Here is a 19,308-nt window from a genome sequence, read left to right on the forward strand (position 1 = left end):
GAGAGGGGTGGGGAGGGGGGGAGAGGGGGGGTGAGGGGGGAGGGGTGGGGGGGGTGGAGAGGAGAGGGGGGAGGGGTGAGAGGGGGAGAGGGAGAGGGGGAGGGGGAGGGGGGAGAGGGGGGAGAGGGTGAGGGGGGGGAGGGAGGAGGGGAGGGTGAGAGGGGAGGGAGGAGGGTGAGAGGGGAGGGGGGGGAGGGTGAGAGGGGAGGGTGGGAGGGGAGGGGGGGAGGGTGAGAGGGGTGGGGGAGGGGGAGGAGAGGGGTGGGGGAGGGGGAGGAGAGGGGAGGGGGAGGGGGAGGAGAGGGGAGGGGGAGGGGGGTGAGAGGGGAGGGGGAGGAGAGGGGAGGGGGAGGGGGGGGTGAGAGGAGAGGGGAGGGGGAGGGGGGGTGAGGGAGGGGGAGGGGGGTGAGGGGAGGGGGAGGGGGGGTGAGGGGAGGGGGAGGGGGGGTGAGAGGGGAGGGGGGAGGGGGGGTGAGAGGAGAGGGGAGGGGGGGTGAGAGGGGAGGGGGAGGGGGATGAGAGGGGAGAGGGGGAAGGGATGAGAGGGGGAGGGGAGGAGGGAGTTGGGGGAGTTAGAGGAGGAGGGGGGAGGGAGTGAGGAGGGGGGAGGTTGAGGGGGGGAGGGGAGGAGGGAGTGAGGGGGAGGGGAGGAGGAGGGGGGAGGGAGTTGGGGAGGGGAGGAGGAGGGGGGAGGGGAGGAGGAGGAGGGGGAGGGAGGAGAGGGAGGGAGGAGAGGGGGGGAGGGGAGGAGGAGGGGGGAGGGAGGAGAGGGGGGAGGAGGGGGGAGGGAGGAGAGGGGGGGAGGAGAGGGGGGGAGGGGAGGAGGAGAGGGGGGGGAGGAGAGGGGGGGAGGGGAGGAGGAGGGGGGAGGGAGGAGAGGGGGGGAGGGGAGGAGGAGGGGGGAGGGAGGAGAGGGGGGGGGAGGAGGAGGGGGGAGGGCAGTTGGGGGAGGGGAGAAGGAGGGGGGAGGGAGTTGGGGGAGGGGAGAAGGAGGGGGGAGGGGGAGAAGGAGGGGGGGAGGGAGTTGGGGGAGGGGAGAAGGAGGGGGGAGGGAGTTGGGGGAGGGGAGAAAGGGGGGAGGGAGGGGAGGGGAAGGAAGGAGGGAGGGGGGGAGAGGAGTGGAGGGGGGAGAGGAGTGGGGGGAGGGAGGGAGGGGGGGGAGAGCGGAGTGGGGTGGAGGGAGGGAGGGAGGGGGGAGAGGAGTGGGGGGAGGGCGGGAGGGGGGAGAGGAGTGGGGGGAGGGAGGGAGGGGGGAGAGAGGAGTGCGAGGGAGGGAGGGGGGGAGAGAGGAGTGGGGGGAGGGAAGGGAGGGGGGAGAGGAGTGGGGGAGGGGAGGGGGAGAGGAGTGGGGGAGGGAGGGAGGGGCGGAGAGGAGTGGGGAGGGAGGGAGGGGGGAGAGGAGTGGGGGAGGGAGGGGGGAGAGGAGTGGGGGGGAGGGACGGGAGGGGGGGAGAGGAGTGGGGGGAGGGAGGGAGGGGGAGAGGAGTGGGGGGGAGGGAGGGAGGGGGAGAGAGGAGTGGGGGGAGGGAGGAGGGAGAGGAGTGGGGGGAGGGATGGGAGAGGGGGAGAGGAGTGGGGGGAGGGAGGGTGGGGCGGGGGGGAGGAGGGGGTGGAGGCAGCGATTGTCAACAGTACCCTGGACGAGCCCTTGAATGACCAGGTCTATGGACTGAATGGTGGTAAATGGGATTAGTGTTGATGTGTGGCTGATGGGTATGGACATGGTGGGCCTGGGCCTGTGGTAACACACACACTGGATGAACTGCGTGGGTCAGGCAGCATTTGTGGAGAGAAATGGACTGTTGCTGTTTCAGTTAGAGAAGCTTCAACTGGAAGGGAAGGCTTTCACCTGGAACGATCTCGAACTGAAACTCAAATATCCATTTCCCTCCACAGTTGCTGCCTGACCTGCTGAATTCCTCCAGCGTTTTGTGTGTTGCTCAGATTCCAGCATCTGCAGTCTCTTGTGTCTCCTGATTGTGTACTGTCTCTGTCTGTGGCTGGGGTGGTGTGAGAGTAGGTAGGTTGGGGTGCATAAGTAGAAACCTTCCTGAGTGGCGTCTGCCCCTCAGGCAAGGTATTCCAGACTCCAACCACCCTCGATGGTCGGGGTGGTGTGGGAAGCAGTGTGGGGTGGGGAAAGAAATATTCTTCCCTCAGGTGCCGTCAGAACCTCTCTGATTCTATCCATATCAGAAACAGGCCCTTTGGCTCACCAAGTCGGTGTTGACCATCAGCCACTTATTCTCCCCACATTCCCATCAATTCCCCCGCGACATTCTAGGGGTAACTGAGGAACGATTAACCTACAATCTGCATATCTCTGGGATGTGGGAGGCAACCAGAGCACCCGGGGAAACCCAGGCGGTGACTGGGAGAAAGCACCGGATTTCAGGATTGAACCCAGGTCTCTGGAGCTGTGAAGCAGCAGGTCTATCAGATGTGCTACTGTGCCACCCATGGTGTAATCCACATTTGTAATTTCTTTAGGGCTCTGACCAGACTGAAGGACAGAAACAGAACTGCCCCTGGCTGTTTGTGACCCATCAGAAGTGTCGGACAGAAGATGTGGTATGGTAACTAATCCCTGCTACTCCCGCTGCCCCTCACATGTGCTGCCTTTCAGGGAATCTTTCTCAACACATCTCTGATTTATTAATGGTTAATTATTTGGTGCGTCTTTTTTCCTTAGATAAGGAAGAACCCGAATGTCAGAATGGGCAGGTTGGGTTTAAACAACTCGCTCGTGTGCCGTTTAGACTTGATGTAATCCTCCTGATTTTGAGTTTCTTTGTGGTCATTCTAGCAATTTCCTTGCTTACAGGTAATAGCTAAGAGCGAAATCAGTATCATGTGATCAGAAAGTGTGGGAGAAGCCTGTTTTGGGGCCACCGTTCGTCTGCAGATTTTTGCTGGCTCTCCCCATATTAGGCCATGCTCCTGCTTTATCCCCACACTTTGGATTTTCCCACATTTATCCAGTTCCTGAATATTGCTGTTGAACTTGAGAGGCATCTCGTTTACAGTAACTCGCTGTAAAAAATGTTCCCAGCTCACCCGGAATCACAAAGGCTACAATATGACAGTAGTGAAGTGCTTCAATGGTGAGGAGCGACCAGGGAGGCTGCGTTTGCTTCCCTGAAGCTGAGGGGGGATCTGGTAGAGGTGTACAAAATTATGGATAATGAAGATGTTCTTGTAACAGGCAGCAAAACAAGTGGGCATAGGTTTAGACAAGGGGAGGAGGTTTAGAGGGATCTGAGGAGGAGTTTTTTTTCCCCAGAGGGGAGTTAGAATCTGGAATACACTGCCTGGAGGGGGTGGTGGTGGCGGAGGCAGAGACCCTCTCAGCGTTTAAGAATTATCCCTTATTCCGTCAGGGCATTGAGTACAGAGTTGCAGTTGTACAGATGTTGGTGAGGCCGCATTTGGAGTATCGTGGACGGTTTTGGTCACCCTGTTGTAGAAAAGACATCATTAAGCTGGAAGGAGTGCAGAGGAGATTTGAGGATGTTGCCGGGATTCAAGGGTCTGAGTTATAGGGAGAGGTTGGGCAGGCTAGGGCTGTATTCCTTGGAGAGTAAGAGACTGAGAGGTGACTTTGTAGAGGTGTATAAAATCATGAGGGGCATAGACAGGGTGAATTTTTCCCAGGGAAAGGCAATCAAAAACTAGAAACCATGGGTTCAAGATGAGAGGGGAGAGATGAGGGAGTACTTCATCGCGCAGAGGGTGGTGGGTGTATGAAACAAGCTGCTAGAGAAAGTCACTGAGGCAGGTACAATAACAATCAGGTACTTGCACAGGTACATGGATAGGGATATGGGCCAAATGCAGGGAAATGGGACTTGGGCATCTTGATTGGCATGGACATGTTGGTCCGAAGGGCCTGTTTCCCTGCTGTATGACTCTTAAGTATCTGGGCCAAGCACTGGTAAATGAGATTAGTGTGGATAGGTAATTGATGATTAGCATTGATGTGGTGCCTGTATGACTCCAGGAGGAGGCCATTTGGTCTGTCAAATCGATGTTGGCTCAATCCCCTCTGGGTTTTCTTCCAATCCCCTTCAATCTGTGTCCTCTGGTCGTTGCCTCTTCTGCCATTGGAACGGTTTCTCCCTATTCTCCCTATCTTGACATTTGAACTCGTCTGAGCATTCACAGTTGACAACCCCAGCTTCCCCCGTCTCCATATAACAGAAGTCCCTCACTGTTGTAGCCTCTGTCCATTCAACACTGTGATAGTATGTGGCAGCACATTCTGCCTAATGTTTTGGTACATGACCCGTGCTTTGGTTTTCGAAAAGCAAAATCCTGCAAATGCCGAAGCACTCAGCAGGTCGGGTAAACCCTGTGGAGCGGGAAATGTAAATGTTTCCACTCAGCAACCTTGCTTTATATTTTGTCCTTCTGTTTGCTCTCCCAGCTTCTGACCTTGTACTGTCTCGTCACCCCTAGGTCGCAGGGCTACAGAAAGCTCAAGACAATGCAGTGTTTAAGTTTGAACCATTTGTTCTTCACGTCCAGTGCAGGGAGGTGCAGGATGCACAGCTCCTGGTAAGGAGACATTGATTTCCATTTTTATAGAGCCTTGTGTGTTTTGTGTTTTACAGTCAGTGTGGTACCTTTGAAGTGTAGCTATCAGAATCAGGTTTATTATCACCGACATGTCGTGAAATGTGCTGTACTGCAGTAGCAGTACAGTGCAAAGACATAAAATTACTACAAATTACAAAAGTAAACAAATAGTGCAAATAAAAAAGGAATAACGAGGTAGTGTTCATGGACCTTTCAGAAATCTGATGGCGGAGGGGAAGAAGCTGTTCCTGAACCATTGAGTGTGGGTCTTCAGGCTCCTGTACCTCCTCCCCGATGGTAGTAACGAGAAGAAGGCATGTCCCGGGTGGTGAGGGTCCTCAGTGATGGATGCTGCCACCTTCTTAATGTGGGAACTAATTTGTACTAGCGACTCCCCACCAAGCACTGTAATCAGGATCACATCATCTACTTTGGTAATTTTAATGAGTTTTTTTAATTGTCCCAGGGGAGAATTTACCTGCTCTTTGAAATATTGCCATGGAAATGAATACATTCTCTAATAGAACTGAAGGGATACTGATGTAATGTCTCATCTAACAGTGGAACACTTCCTCGGGGTATCAGCATGTGCTGAAGTCTCTGGAGTGGGATTTGAACCCACAACCTGACTGCCCACTGAACCGTAGTTGACATGCTAGAACCTGGTCACTCTTTAACTTGGTTGAAGGAGATAGATGAGCTACACCAGCCGCAAAGTTGAGGCAGGCCTGGTCTCTAGGGTGAAGTAAGTGCTGTCTCTCTACTTTGGGGGCTATTGTAGGAAGGGGAGGAAGTGCTGCTTCAGGAGCCCACAGCTTTGGTCACACCCCATCTGGGCAGTGTGCAGAGGAAAGAGAACGGTGCAGGTGCATGGGGCTGTAGATTAAGGGGTACTGGGAGAATTATCTAAGAAGTGTTTAAGGTTAAAGAGATTGGAAGGGGTGTGTCTGGAGTAAAGCGTCACCTTATAACGAAGTGGAAAAGTTGTGAGGAGTTTCCTCACAGTTGGAGGTTGAGTCGTAGAACAAGATTGTCCTCTGGTCTTGATCTCTCCACGAGTGGAAACATCTTCTCTGTATCTACCTGAACAAATTTCATTTTGTACGTTGTGCATTTTAATGGCAGAGAATGAGGCAGTTCGGCGCATTGAGTCTATGCCGGCTCTCAGAGCCTTTCAGGCAACCCCATCCACCACATTTCCTGGGATGCCCTCAACTCTGACCTGACCACCGTTTTCAGGAAGTTAAAACTTCTCATCCCCCTGGGGAACCTCTCTGGTGTCTCTGTGAATGAGGGTGGAGGGGGGTCGAGGGGGGGTGGGGTGTTTCTTTCATGTTATCCAGAAAGACTCTTATTGGTTGAGGTAAACTGGCCAAAGGCTGGTTAACTAGAATCGAATACTGGTCAGCCATGATGTGACCAAACTGGGTCAAGAGTCTAAAAGATTCCCCCTGTTGCTTGTGTTACAGTTAAGCCACACCCAGGATACTCAATCCGTGGGGCTCCCACCAAATCCGTACTCAGCATTCAGCCCTTTCAGAGCAGATCTTGAAGGCATTTGGGTGGTTTAGCTTGTATGTTGCTGCCTCGCACTTCCAGAGACCCAGGTTCGATCCTGATCTCTGGCGCTGTCTGTGTGGAATTTGCACATTCTCCCTGTGATTGTATGGGTTTCCCCCGGGTGCTCCAGTTTTCTCCCACATCCCAGAGACGTGCGGGTCGGTGGGTTAATTGCTCCAAGTGTATAGGTGTGACAGTTCATGAGGGTGTGGGGAGAATAGGTCGCAGAGGAAAGTTCGTTGGCAAATGGAATTGTTCTGAGAGTCAGCAGCCAGATATGTTGTACGGTTATATGGAAACCTTGAATCCAAATTTCTCTTTACAATCAGCACCCAGTGCCCTCCTCCAGATAGGAGCCACTGCTGGGACAAGCACTGGGCAAGGCAAATCCCCAGGGAAGGCGAGTTGGTGATAGGACACGGTAAGAGGGGACAGGTGCAGAATATAAGTAAGTTCAGACTTTTTAAAGGCCAGTTGTGGACAGTGTACAGCTCAATAGATGATGGGACAATATTTTACAAGAATATGTAGCAACATTTACTTGGAAGTGAGATTTTAAATAAAACATTTGGAATGAATCTAGATGATGATGTAGTCAGACCACATGTGCATACTGTATATACTTGTGGTCTCCAAGGGTGGGCCCAAGGGCCTGTTTCCATTCGCTCCATGAATTATGTCCTTGGGATTTGGGAGGAAAACGAAGCACCCATGGGGAAACACCCAGGGAGAATGTGCAGAGCTCCTGATGGACCGCACCAGAGGTCAAGACTGAACTGTGCAAGCTGTGGCTCTACCCACTGTGTCGCTCACAGTTTTGTGCTCGTACAAAGCGCAATGTTGATTAGATGTAGCAAAAGTTGGTGAAATCCATTGTCTCGGCAGTGATGCTGACGTGTGTTGTACTGGGTTACAGCATTCTGTCGCCATAAACTCGGGCTTCAGGAACTCCGGCATCACAATCGGCAAGAAGGGGAAAATAATGATGGTAAGGAGATCTCGTCTTCATTCGAGTTGTTGGTCGATTTTGTACCACATTCTCTCCAGTTAAAAGCCCACGGATTGATTGCAGTATTCTGAACACGGCTTGAACTCCTTCCTCTGATGGGTTCCATGTGCCAATAACCAGCGGCTTGCCTTCGTGCTGTATTCACCGTGTGCTGCCGGATTGAATCCCAACCACTGCAGCCTTTTCCCCAGGCCTGATTTAGCTTTGGGACATTGGGTCCCATCTCACTGTAACAGATCCTCAAACCTTGGTTACCTGTCACGCTTAACAAACGGTACGGCACAGAAAGCCAGTCGGCCCCTCCTCCATACACCAGCTCTCTGAAAGAGCTCTCCAATTAGTCGTCCTCTCCTTCCCGCAGAGCTCTGCACTCTTCTCAATGATTTCAGTTCCCTTCTGTTGAATCTGCTTCCACTGCCCTGTCAGGCAGCAGCCCCCCTGATCGCAGCACCTTGCTGTATTTCAACAAGCATCTTCATCTCCCCCCGTCCTGTGATTACCGACCTGCACACCACAGGGGAATGTTTCTTTGTTTAATTCACAAACCCTTACTCATTTTGAATCCCTGTATTAAGTCTCCCTTTAACCTTGTCTACTCCAAGGAGAACAACCCGTTTTTTTTTCTTTGCCTTCTTTATTAGTGTTGTTGCAGTCACCATTTTCAGACTTCACTGTCTCTGAAGGATGTGGCTATTAACACAGACTGTTTCTAAAGATTTTTTAAGTTTGCATTATGGTAAGCTCACTTCTCATAGAATCATAAAGTTGTACAGCACAGCACCCTTTGGCTCACCTTGTCCATGCTGAGAGCAATGGCTATAAACTTCGCTAATCCCATCTTCCTGCATTAGCTCAGCACTCGGCACCTTTGCTAATAAAGTACCTGTCCAAATCCCTTTCAGAAGTTGTAATTGTATCTGCCTCCATCGTTTCCCCGGCAGCTTATTCCAGATAACCACCACCCTCTGTGGAAAAAGAGATCTCCTTTAAATCTTTCCCCTCTCACCTTAAACCTGTGCCCTCTAGTTCTAGACTCTCCTGCCGTGGGAAAAAGGATTGATTATCTACCCCATTTATGCCCTTTGTAATTTTATAAACGTCTATAATGCCCCCCTCGGTCCTGCATTCCACTCGAATAAGCCCAGCCTGTCCAATCTCTCCTCATAACTACAGCTCTTCATTCCAGGCAACATCTTGGTGAATCACTTCTGCACTCTCCCTGTTGCTCGCACATCCTTTCCGGAGCATGGAGACCAGAATTGTAAATGCTCCAGATGCAGTCTAGCCAACAGTTTGCACAGCTGCAACGCGGGGTTCCAACTCTCATACTCAGCATCTTAGACTGTGTAAACACACCAAATGTCTCCTTCACTACCCTATCCACCTGCGTCGCCACTTTCAGGGACCTATGGACTTCGCCCCAAGGTCTCTCTGTACATCAACGCTCCTAGGTTCCTACTATTTACTCTGCAAATCCTAACAGAAATTGACCTCCCAAAGTGCATTACCTCACACTTGTCTGGAATAAATTCCACCTGCCACCGCTCCACCCAACTATCCAGCTGATATACAATCGTACAGCATGGAAACAGGCCCTTCAGCCCAACCGGTCCATGCTGACCAGGGTGCCCATCTAAACTGGTCCCATTCGCCTGTGTTGGGCCCATAGATGTGTCCTGTTGTATACTGGGACAGCCTCCGCTGTCCACACCACCAATTTTAGTGTTGTTCGCAACTTGCTAATCAGACCACCTCCATTCCCATCCAAGTCATTTATAGATATTACAAACAACAAAGGTCCCAGCACCGAGCCCTGTGCTACACCACTGGTTACAGACTTCCAGTCAGAACCTAATGCACTGCTTTCAGTGTTCAGTGTGTGGTCTCCCTTACTGGTTGGGTGGTCACTTCACGGAGCAGCAGCACTCCGTCTGCAGGAGTGACCCTGAGCCTCTATTTCATGTCACTTCAATTCTCAATCTCACCACCCACCCCCCCCCCCCCCCCCCCGACCTGTCCATCTGTGGCCCCCGCTGCCATAGTGAGACCTGTTTCTGTGGGGTACAGCTCCCTGGGTGCTGGATTATTGAAGTTCTACTGCTGGTGGTGGTGAGTGGGCAGATTAGCAGCTGGATTACAGTGTGGAGAAATGAAGTTCTCCACTTCAGTAGGAAACAAAGGTAGAATACTCAAGCATTCAGACCTGATGCTTCCTTGCAAGAAAATAAGAACAGGAGTTTCAGCCATTCAGCCCACCGAGCCTGGGCCACAATTCCACAACATCCCGCCTCATCCAATCTGATCTTTTTCCCCTTCACTGTAACCATTGCTCCAAAAATTTGACTACCTTTGGTTGACTCTGCTGCCACAGCTCTCTAGGGTGACCTCTTATTTTAAAACTATACCATCTAGTTCTAGATACCCCCACCAGGGGGAAACATACTCTCAGCACACACCCTATCAGTCTAGTGTTTCAGTAAGAACACGTCTCCTTCTGAACTCTGAGTAAAGTCAGAGAGAGAGAGAGAGACAGGCCACTGAGTCTACACTGACCATCTACCACCCATTTACATTAATCCTTTGTCAATTCCATTTTTTATTCTCCCCACATTCCCATCAACTCCCCCCAGATTCTACCCCTCACCCACACACTGGGGGCAATTTACAGCGGCCCTTTAACCCACCGACCCGCACGTCTTTGGGATGTGGGAGGAAAGTGGAGCACTCGGGGGAAACCCACACAGTCACAGGGAGAACACGCAAACTCCACACAGACAGTGCCGGGGGATGGGATTGAACCCGGGTCTCTGGAGCTGTGAGGCAGCAGCACTACCTACAGCACCACTCTGCCCCCCACCCCCACCCCACCCCCATTATTGAATGGTGGAGCAGGCCAGAAGGGCTGTAGAGCTAAATCCTGCTCCTACCTCTTGTGTACCTGTGCCCCTTTTATGATCCTGTGCTTGCATGGTTCAAGCACAATGTCCCGAAACGCCTCAGATAATGAAGGTCCCTGAGCTGGTATCTGGGAAAGGAGGCAGTGCGTGGTCAATGCTGTGTGATGTACTGGTCCCACACTCTGCCTTAGTGATGCATCTGATTTGTATCGTTTCCACTGGGACTGCCTAAAGTGCTTGTGTATTAGGTTTTCCTTTTTTCTTTAACATGTCTGGGGTCGATAGGCTGTTCGCAGCACCCATTGCCTGGAGGTTCCTTTGTGCCACCAAGGATCTGTGTTGGTGAGTGAAGAGTACATCGATTACCTCGTACAAGTGGCCAATCGAAAAATGGAGGAAAACCAGAGGAGGATAGAAAGGTAAATCCATCATCCCTTCCAGATAAATGTGAGGAGATGTATTTTGGGAGCACTAATGAGGCAAGGACACACCATGAATGGTAGGGTCTTGGGGAGCATTGAGGACCAGAGAGACCTTGGTGTGCAAATCCAAAGATCCTTGAAGGTGGCAGCACAGGTAGATAATGTGGTCAAGAAAGCGTAAGGGATACTGGCTGTCATTGGTCAGGGCACTGAATACAAGAGCAGGGAGGTTATGCTGCAACTTTACAAAACATTGGTTGGATCTCAGCAGGAGCACTGAGTGCAGTTCTGGTCCCACCATTGGAAGGATGTGCTGGTGCTGGAGAGGGTGCAGAGGAGGTTCAGCAGGATGTCGCCTGGGATGGAGTTGTTCAGTTAAATGGCCTGAAAAACACCTGAATCACCTAGACATAGGAGGCTATGGTGCAGGGGCTGGAGGACTGGTTGGTACAGATGGTGGCCACTGGTTGGAGTGGATGCAGCCTGTTTCTGTGGCGGTGGGGCTGCTGAGGGGAAGGGCGTAGGGGACTGCTGAGGGGAAGGGCGTAGAGGGCTGCTTTTCACACCGACAGTTAGAGGTTCAGTGACCTGAGAGCATAATGACACAGAAGGCCAGGGGAGAGGGACTACTGCCCGATGAGAATGTCAGGTGGGGAGGGCACTGCCTGAGTGGAGGGTGTTGTTGGGGGAAACCTTTCTGTGCTGCTGTTTCCTACCCTGTAAGAGTGTTGTGCTGTGCTCTGGGAGATCCTTGGTCATGAAAGGAGCATCATAAGTACACATCTCCTTTTTGTTCCGTAGTATCTCATTGCCAGCGCATCCACTGCAAGCCAGCCAGTGGGTCTCTGTGTCTGAGAAGTACCAGTATATTAACAGCAGGGGTGCACTTGGGAAACTGTAGGCACACCATTTAAACAGAAAACATCTGTGGTGCTGCAGGCTGCTCTTAAACCTACCCGCTCTCCTCAAATTAAAATAATTTAACAGCAGGAAACGTCGTGCAGAGGGGTTCCCAGAGCTGTGTTGACTGTGGCTTTTGCTCCTGGTTAGTTGTACCACAGATGCAGCCTTATTAAGGTTTTTCTCATTGCACTTCGGAGCAGTGAAAACTGAGAGACTGCTGTGACTGTGACTATTGGTTGAATTGTACACCTATGGAGTGCCCCGAGGTGCTCTGATTTGACTGTGTTCAGGGCTGCAGAGCAGGTAGAGCTGCTGCTTTACAGCTCCAGTGACCCAGGTTTTATCCTGACTTCTGACTGTGTGGAGTTTGCACATTCTCTCTGTGACTGCACGGATCCCAAAGATGTACTGGTCGGTAGGTTCATTTTCCACTGTAAATTGCCCCCAGCCCCCAGTGTGTGGGTGAGGGGTTGGATGTGGGGGGAGTTGATGGAAATGTGGGGAGAATGAAATGGGATCAGTGTAACTGTGTGGTTGATGGTCAGCACAGACAGCGAGCTGAAGGTCCATGATCTATGACGCTATGAACCAGTGGAGCTGTAATTCTGTAGACAGTCCCTTGGCCTGACATCAGTAGCAGGGAAATGCAGGAATCTGGTATGAAGGAGGCAGTGACAGGGCATTTAGAAAATAACAATAGGATTGGGTAGAATTGATACAGATTTACGAAAGGTAGAACATAACACAGATCTTTTTCAGTGTTGGGTGATACAGGATAGAGCTGCTGCCTCACAGCTCCGGAGACCCGGGTTCAAACCTGATCTCCAGTGCTATGTGGAGATTCTTGTTCTCCCTGTGACTGCGTGGGTTTCCCCCGGGTGCTCCGGTTTCCTCACATCCCAAAGATGTGCGGGTCAGTGGGTTAATTGGCCGCTGTAAATTGCCCCCAGTGTGTGGGTGAGGGGTAGAATCTGGGGGGAGTTGATGGGAATGTGGGGAGAATGAAATGGGATCAGTGTAGGGTTGGAGTAACTGGGTACTTTATGGTCAGCACGGGCTTGTTGGGCCGAAGGGCCTGTTTCTGTGCTGTGTGACTGTTTTGAGGTTGTGACTTGCAGAATTGAGAAGGGAGAGTGTTTGATGTGGTATTTTTGGACTTGGGGAAGGTCCTTCATAAAATGCCACACAAGGTATTGGTCAATTACTACCTTGGTTGAGGGTTGATTAATAAATGGCAAACAATATAGGACTGTATGGAGACACAGGAGACTGCGGATGCTTGAACCAGGAGCAAAAAACAAACTGCTGGAGTTTGCTGGAGATGCCACAGGTTGAGCGGCATCTGTGGAGGGAAAGAACAGGTCTGGTGCCAGGTCTCGACCTGAAACATCGACCATCTGTTTGCTTCCACAGATACTGCTTGACCCACTGTGTTCCTCATTATTTGTGTGTGAGGAATATATGGGTCATTTCTAGCTTGGCAGGCTGTGGTTAGTGTGGTACCCTGGGCACCAGTGCTGTTCACCATCTATATCCATGGATTAGATCAGGATCATATGTAATATCAAGTCTGATTGAACATGGAACATAGAGCAGTACAGCCCAGGCCCTTCAACCCACAATGTTGTGCTAAACTAATTAAAACAATGACTCCTAATTAATCTAATCCCTCGTCCCCACACATTGACCATATCCCTCCCTTCTCTGCATGTTCATGTGTGTCTAAGAGTCTCTTAAATGCTCCACCCTCACCACCCCTGACAGCACATTCCAGGCACCCACCGTCATGTTTATATAAAATAAACTTGCCCCACACATCTCCTTTGTACTTTCCCCTCTCACCTTAAATACGTGCCCTCTGGTACTTTTCAGTCCTAGGAAAAAGATACTGGCTGTCTATTCGTGGTGGTAGACGCTGATACAACAGGGACATTTAAAAGACTTAGATAGGCACATGGATGTAAGAAACGTGGAGGGTTATGGACTGTGTAGGAGGGAAGGGTTGGATTGATTGTGGAGTAGGTTTACATAGGTCAGCACAACATTGTGGGCCGAAGGGCCTGTGCTGTTCTATATCCTACTCTATCTATGCCTTGCATAATTTTATAAACCTCGATCAGGTCTCCCCTCAGCCCCGATGCTCCAGACGGAACAGCCTTAGCTTGTCCAGCTTCTCATAGCGCATGTCCTCCAATCCAGGCAGCATCCTGTGAACACCCTCTGCAAAGACCCCACATCCCTCCTGTAATGGGGCGACCAGAACCAATACTCTGTGGCCTAACCAGAGTTTTATAAAGCTTTATAATGCAAATGAACATGATGCAAAAGAGGATGCAGAGCGGCTTCAGTGGGATATAGACAGGTGAAGTGAATGGACAGGTGAATATAATGTGGAAAAATGTGAGGCCATTAATTTTGGTATTGTAGATAAGAAAGGGTTTTCTTTTGATTGAGACGTGGAAAGGTGTTGATGCTCAGCGGGAACTGGTTATCCCTGTACATAAATCACTAGAAGTTAACATAGGGCTCAAGCAACCAATTTCACTGCGGGAGGATTTGAAAAGTATGGAGGTGTCAAGCTGCGGTGAGACTGCATCTGGAGTGCAGAGTACAGGCCTGGCCTCTCGACTCAAGGAAGGACATACTTGTGCTGGAAGGAGTGTGACAGGTCCACCAATGGTGGAGGAGAGATTGGAAGGACGAGAGGTGATCTCATTGAAAGATGCAGCACTACTCCAGGGCCTGTCAGGGTAGGGGAGTGTACCCTGGCTGAGTGCCCAGAAACCAGTCGACATCTCAAAGTAAGAGGTCGGCCATTCACAACAGCTGGAGACATTTCTTTGTACAGAAGGTGGTGAATTTTTTGAATTCTGTATCCAGAATCTTAACTGCTGTGTATTAAAGATAGTAATCGATATATTTAAGATATTAAAGGTATCAAGGAATTGGGTTGGTGCGGGAAAGTGGGGCTGAGGTAGATCAGCTGTGTTGTTGTAGAGTGGTGAGCAGGCAGGGGAGGCCGAGTGGCCTCCTTTTTCTGGTGTTACAGTCCCAGGTGCTCCTGGTTGGGTCCGTCCAGGAGACGTGTCCCTCTGCTAGTGAGGGGAGGCTCACCACCTCTCATCTGGTGTGCTGGGATAGTCTGCTGGGGATGAATGGCCTCCTTACCAAGTTCGACCAGAGTATCAACCCAACCTGAAGCAGCAGTTTCTGAGAGGCATGAATGCCCCCCGCCACCTTCCCCCCTGCCCCCCCCCCCGCCCCCCCCCCCCCCCCCCCCCAAAATAACATCTGAAATCTTATTGAGGCTGAGGAAATTTGGTAGCGGATCCATACACAGCAAGATCCCATAAACTTTCTGATGAGGAGCGAATAACTTTTTTTAACAGTGCCCGTGGGTTAACTATTGACCCAGGACACCAAAGGAAGTTCCCTTTCTCTCCGTGCAGGGGGACCTCCACCGTCTACGTGGCTGGGCCTTGGTTGTACATCCCCTCTGGATGCTGGGACCTCCACGAGGATTCTTCCTCAAAGTAGCCTCCAAGCCACCACCACCTCTACTGCCCCTACACCAAGTGTGTTCTCCTGTGCTGCCCCTCAGGCAGGGCACCCGCCCCTCCATGCTCTACTACAGTGTTACCCTTGTGCCTGGTCTGATCTTGATGGGCCAAAGGGCCTGTTTCCATGCTGTGTCTCTCTATAACCTTCTGTACCAGCTCACTGAGCTGCAGCTGACATTTGGAGTTATCACATCCAAGTGCTTTTGTTTTAAGATCAAGAAAGATTCTGGATTTAAAGTGCAAAGTAATTTGAGAGAGGGTTTAGTTTCTTACCTCTTTCTCTCCTGGATGTCACAGCTGCTGTTCCCTGGGTTACAGGTTCTGTCAGTGGCCTGTCCCGTGTGGCAGACTAATATGCAAGTTATTTGGTGATCCACTTTCGTAGCATAATGTGATGTTTGCAGCAATGACATGTGGTCAATCTGAATGAGAACGTAGGTGACTTGGTTTGCAGACCACACCAAAATTAGTGGTGTGGTGGACAGTGCAACAAGACCTAGATCAACCGGGAAAGTAGGTCAAGGAACGGCAGATGGAATTTAATGTGAACAAGGGCAGGACTTGCTCGGTAAATGACAGGGTCCTGGGGTGTGTTGGAGAGAGAGGAAGAGAGAGATCCCTGAAAGTGGCAATGAAGGTGAAGGAGGCGTTGAGCACGCTGGCCATCATCGAACGGTGCTTTGGATGCAAGAGTTGGGGTGTCGTGTTACAGCTGGTGAGACTGTGCCTGGAATAGTGTGTGCAGTTCTGGTCACCATTTGCACGAATTCCATTTATTCTCCCCACATTCTCAGCAATTCACCCTGGATTCTACCCCTCAGCTGCACACTAGTTAATGGTCAATTTACAGTGGCCAATTAACCCAACAACCTGCATGCTTCTGGGGGACACCAGAGCGCCCAGAGGAACCCACGTGGTCACAGAGAGAACTTCACACGGACAGCACTTGAGGTCAGGATCGAACCCAGGTCACTGGAGCTGTGAGGCAGTGGCTCTGTCCCCTGCACCCCTGTCCACTTGAAGCATTGATTCTGTTTTTCTCAACAGATACTGCCTGACCAGCTGAGGACTTGCAGCATTTTCTGATTTTATCATCTTTAAATAAGCTCTCCAGTTCAATTCTGCTCGCCTAGTTAACCCCCTTCGTGCTTGCCCATCTGATTATGGAAAGTACCTGTGAAATCAAATCCCTTTTCTCGAGTTTTCTCTCTTCGCTCCTGCCTCGAGGTGGGATCCTTGGGTGTAAAGCGAGGTATCCCCTCAGAGGGCAGTTAGGAGTTTCCCAACCCCAGCTCGCACAAAATGGCAGCCTCCTTCCTCTGAAGGGAATTGGTGGATCAGTTAGGGTATTGGACAATGTCCTCCCTTCCTCCTCCTTTTGACGTTACTGCTGTTAACTTGGGGATATTATGTGGGAGTTCCTGAGTGCAGTGTAAGTCTTGACCAGGACACCAAAGCATTGTTGCATTTTATGATGCAGGATACGGAGGCTGGGGTCCTTAAACTTCTGATCTGCTGTGCAAGGTCTGCAGGTATTTGGAGTATCTCAGTACATGAACACCATTGTAGAAGCACACAAATTTGGCTGATTAAGCTTGTGCCAGCTCTTTGGTCTGAAATGAGTCCCATTCCTCTGCTCTTTCCCCCACAGCCCTGTAGGACTTTTCTTTGCAAGTTCCTGTTGAATCTGCTTCCGCCCCTCTTTCAGGCAGAGCCTCCCAGCTCGCAACAGCTCACCACAGGAAAAGTTCTCCTCTCCCTCTGGTCCTGTTGCTAAAAAAAATCATTCCTCTCTGCTTACTGAGCATCTTTCCCCACCCCTGCCACTGGTGTAAACTTCTCATTGTTTGCATCCTGGATTACAGGTTTCATGCCAGCCTTCGATCCCTCATCGACTCCACCGCTCCTATCGAGGAGCCTGGCGGGGAGACCGTCAAAGCCGCTGTTGTCTACACCCGCCGGAGGCGACGGGGCGCCGCAGAGAGGCAGCAGAGGCACCGAGAGCCAACGGCTCCAAGTGATGGTGAAGGTGACCTTGGGTTTCTGATGGGCCCCACATGATCCCGGCTTGTACCTAAAGAAAGCACAGCCCTTGTCTGCAGTCAGAATCCCTGCAGGGTGTCAACCGATAGCTTCAGATATAATCTTCCTTTGACAGCTGGATAATTTAATCACCGCTTCACAACTGCTGGAGCGCTGGTTTGTTTTGGACCACTTTTGTAAAGTGAATTTTATCTCTGCTGCTGCTAAATGGGCAGCATATTTTGGATAATGTGAGCTGGGTTATATCCAACATATTTATTACAGAAATTGTCTGAAAACATTGTGGTAAAGGAAACATAAGATGTGAAGTTCAAACGCCGTGTGTTATTCTTTATCCTGTTTCTGAGCATGAGTATTAAGTATCTGACAGTGGAGAAAATTAGTCGCAGCCTGAGGAAATTCCGTGGGACTTGGTCTATTTTGAGTCCCTATCAAAGAGCTGGCACACATTCAGCAGGCTGAATGGCCTCCTCTGTGTGTGAAGCAGGATGGGTTTTGTATCAGGCTCTGTTATTAATGCAGAAAAAGGCAATTTATCGTGGAAATGACTGAAACTACTGCCATTAAACCAGTCTGGCTCATCCTCTCTCAAACATTCCCTTTGTTCCATACACCCACCCCCACCTTCTCTGCTACGGAAAACTAGCATGCATCTCTTTTTCCCAGTCGGAGATTGTACAGCACAGAGATAGGCCCTTCAGCCCAACTCTTCCATGCTGACTGATGCCAGTTTACGCTAATCCCATTCACCCGCATTGGACCCATACCCCTCTGCTTCTTCCCAAGTACCTGTCCAAATGTTGTCATTTTCCCACCTCTACCACTTCCTGCGGCAGGTCATTCCACACACCCACCATGTCTGTGTGGGAAAACTTGCCCCTCAGGTCCCCTTTTAAATTTCTCCCCTCACCTTAAACCTGTGCCCTCTAGTTTTAGACTCCCTCACACTTGGAAAAAGACTCTATTTACCCTATCTGTGGTCATGATTTTGTAAACCTCAGATCACCCCTCAGCCTCAACATCAGTGAGAATAAACCCAATCTCTCCTTATAACCACAGCCCTCCATTCCAGACAACATCCAGGTGAATCTCTTCTGCACACCCTCTGTTGCTACCACATCTTCCTGTGATGACCAGAACTGTACACATGTGGCCTGACCAATGTTTTTTTACAGCTGCAACATCCCAACTTGTACCCAATGAAAGGCAAGCATGTCAAATGCCTTCCTTGCTACCCTATCCACCTGTATGGCCATTTTAGAACATTACAGCACAGCACAGGCCCTTCAGCCCACAATGTTGTGCCAACATCTTATCCTGCTCTAAGATCTATCTAACCCTTCCCTCCCACATAGCCCTCCATTTCTCTATCACTCGTGTCTATCTAAGAGTCTCTTAAATGTTCCTAATGTATCCGCCCCCACAACCTCTGGACTGTCCACTCGATCTGTGCCTCTCATCATCTTGTACCCCTCTATCAAGTCACCTCTCATCCTCCTCTCCAAAGAGAAAAGTCCTAGCTCACTCAACCTATCCTCACTGTGTTATGAGTTTGTACCCCAAGGTCGCTCTGTACATTGATGCTCCTGAGGTCCCTGCCATTTACTGTACATGTTCTGTTGCTATTTCACATCCCAAAATGTATTAACTAACAACGTGGCTACAAGAACAGGTCAGAGGCTGGGAATCCTGTGGTGAGTGACTCCCCTCCTCACTCCCCACAGCCTGTCCCCCATTGACAAGGCTCAGTTCAGGAGTGGGAGGGAACACACTCCACGTGCCTGGGTGAGGGCAGCTTCAACAACACTCAAGAAGCTCGACACCATCCAGGACACAGCAGCCCACTTGATAGACACCCCATCCACACCCACCCACTTCACCACCCACACACAGTGGCAGCAGTGTGGACCATCTACAGGAGGCACTGCAGCAACTCACCGAGACCCCTCAGACAGCACCTTCCAAACCCACCACCTCTCCCAGCTGGAAGGTTGAGGGCAGCAGAAGCACAGGGGTCACCACCCCGGAGTTCCCTCCCAGCCACACCCCATCCTGACTGGGAAATGTGTCGCCATTCCTTCACCGTCGCTGGGTCAGGATCCTGGAACTCCCTCCCTGACACCACTGTGGAGACACCCACACCTCAAGGACTGCAGCAGTTCAAGAAGGCAGCTCCCCACCACCTTCTCAAGGGCAAATAGGGAGGGGCAATGAAATGCTGGCTCAGCCTGTGAAGCCCACACCCCTTGAATGAATAATGAAAAAAATACTTATCTGGATTAAATTCCATCTGTCACACCTCTGCCCAACTTTCCAACTGATCAATGTCCCTCTGT

General features: G+C 51.0%; 1 protein-coding gene across 1 annotated transcript in view; it reads left to right on the top strand.

Moving 5' to 3' along the window:
- The window catches only part of tyw3 (tRNA-yW synthesizing protein 3 homolog (S. cerevisiae)), a 31,615-nt gene extending 14,276 nt beyond the window's left edge, over window positions 1-17,339 (top strand). The window contains exons 3-7 of the mRNA XM_052011803.1: window positions 2,491-2,571; window positions 4,459-4,557; window positions 7,055-7,126; window positions 10,330-10,463; window positions 16,795-17,339. Of these exons, the coding sequence (XP_051867763.1) occupies window positions 2,491-2,571; window positions 4,459-4,557; window positions 7,055-7,126; window positions 10,330-10,463; window positions 16,795-16,990 (582 nt within the window). The 3' untranslated portion in view covers window positions 16,991-17,339. The remainder of the gene's footprint in view (window positions 1-2,490; window positions 2,572-4,458; window positions 4,558-7,054; window positions 7,127-10,329; window positions 10,464-16,794) is intronic.
- The last annotated feature ends 1,969 nt before the right edge of the window (window positions 17,340-19,308 follow it).

The sequence above is a fragment of the Pristis pectinata genome, chromosome 3 (genome assembly GCF_009764475.1).
Source record: "Pristis pectinata isolate sPriPec2 chromosome 3, sPriPec2.1.pri, whole genome shotgun sequence".
Lineage (NCBI taxonomy): Eukaryota > Metazoa > Chordata > Chondrichthyes > Rhinopristiformes > Pristidae > Pristis > Pristis pectinata.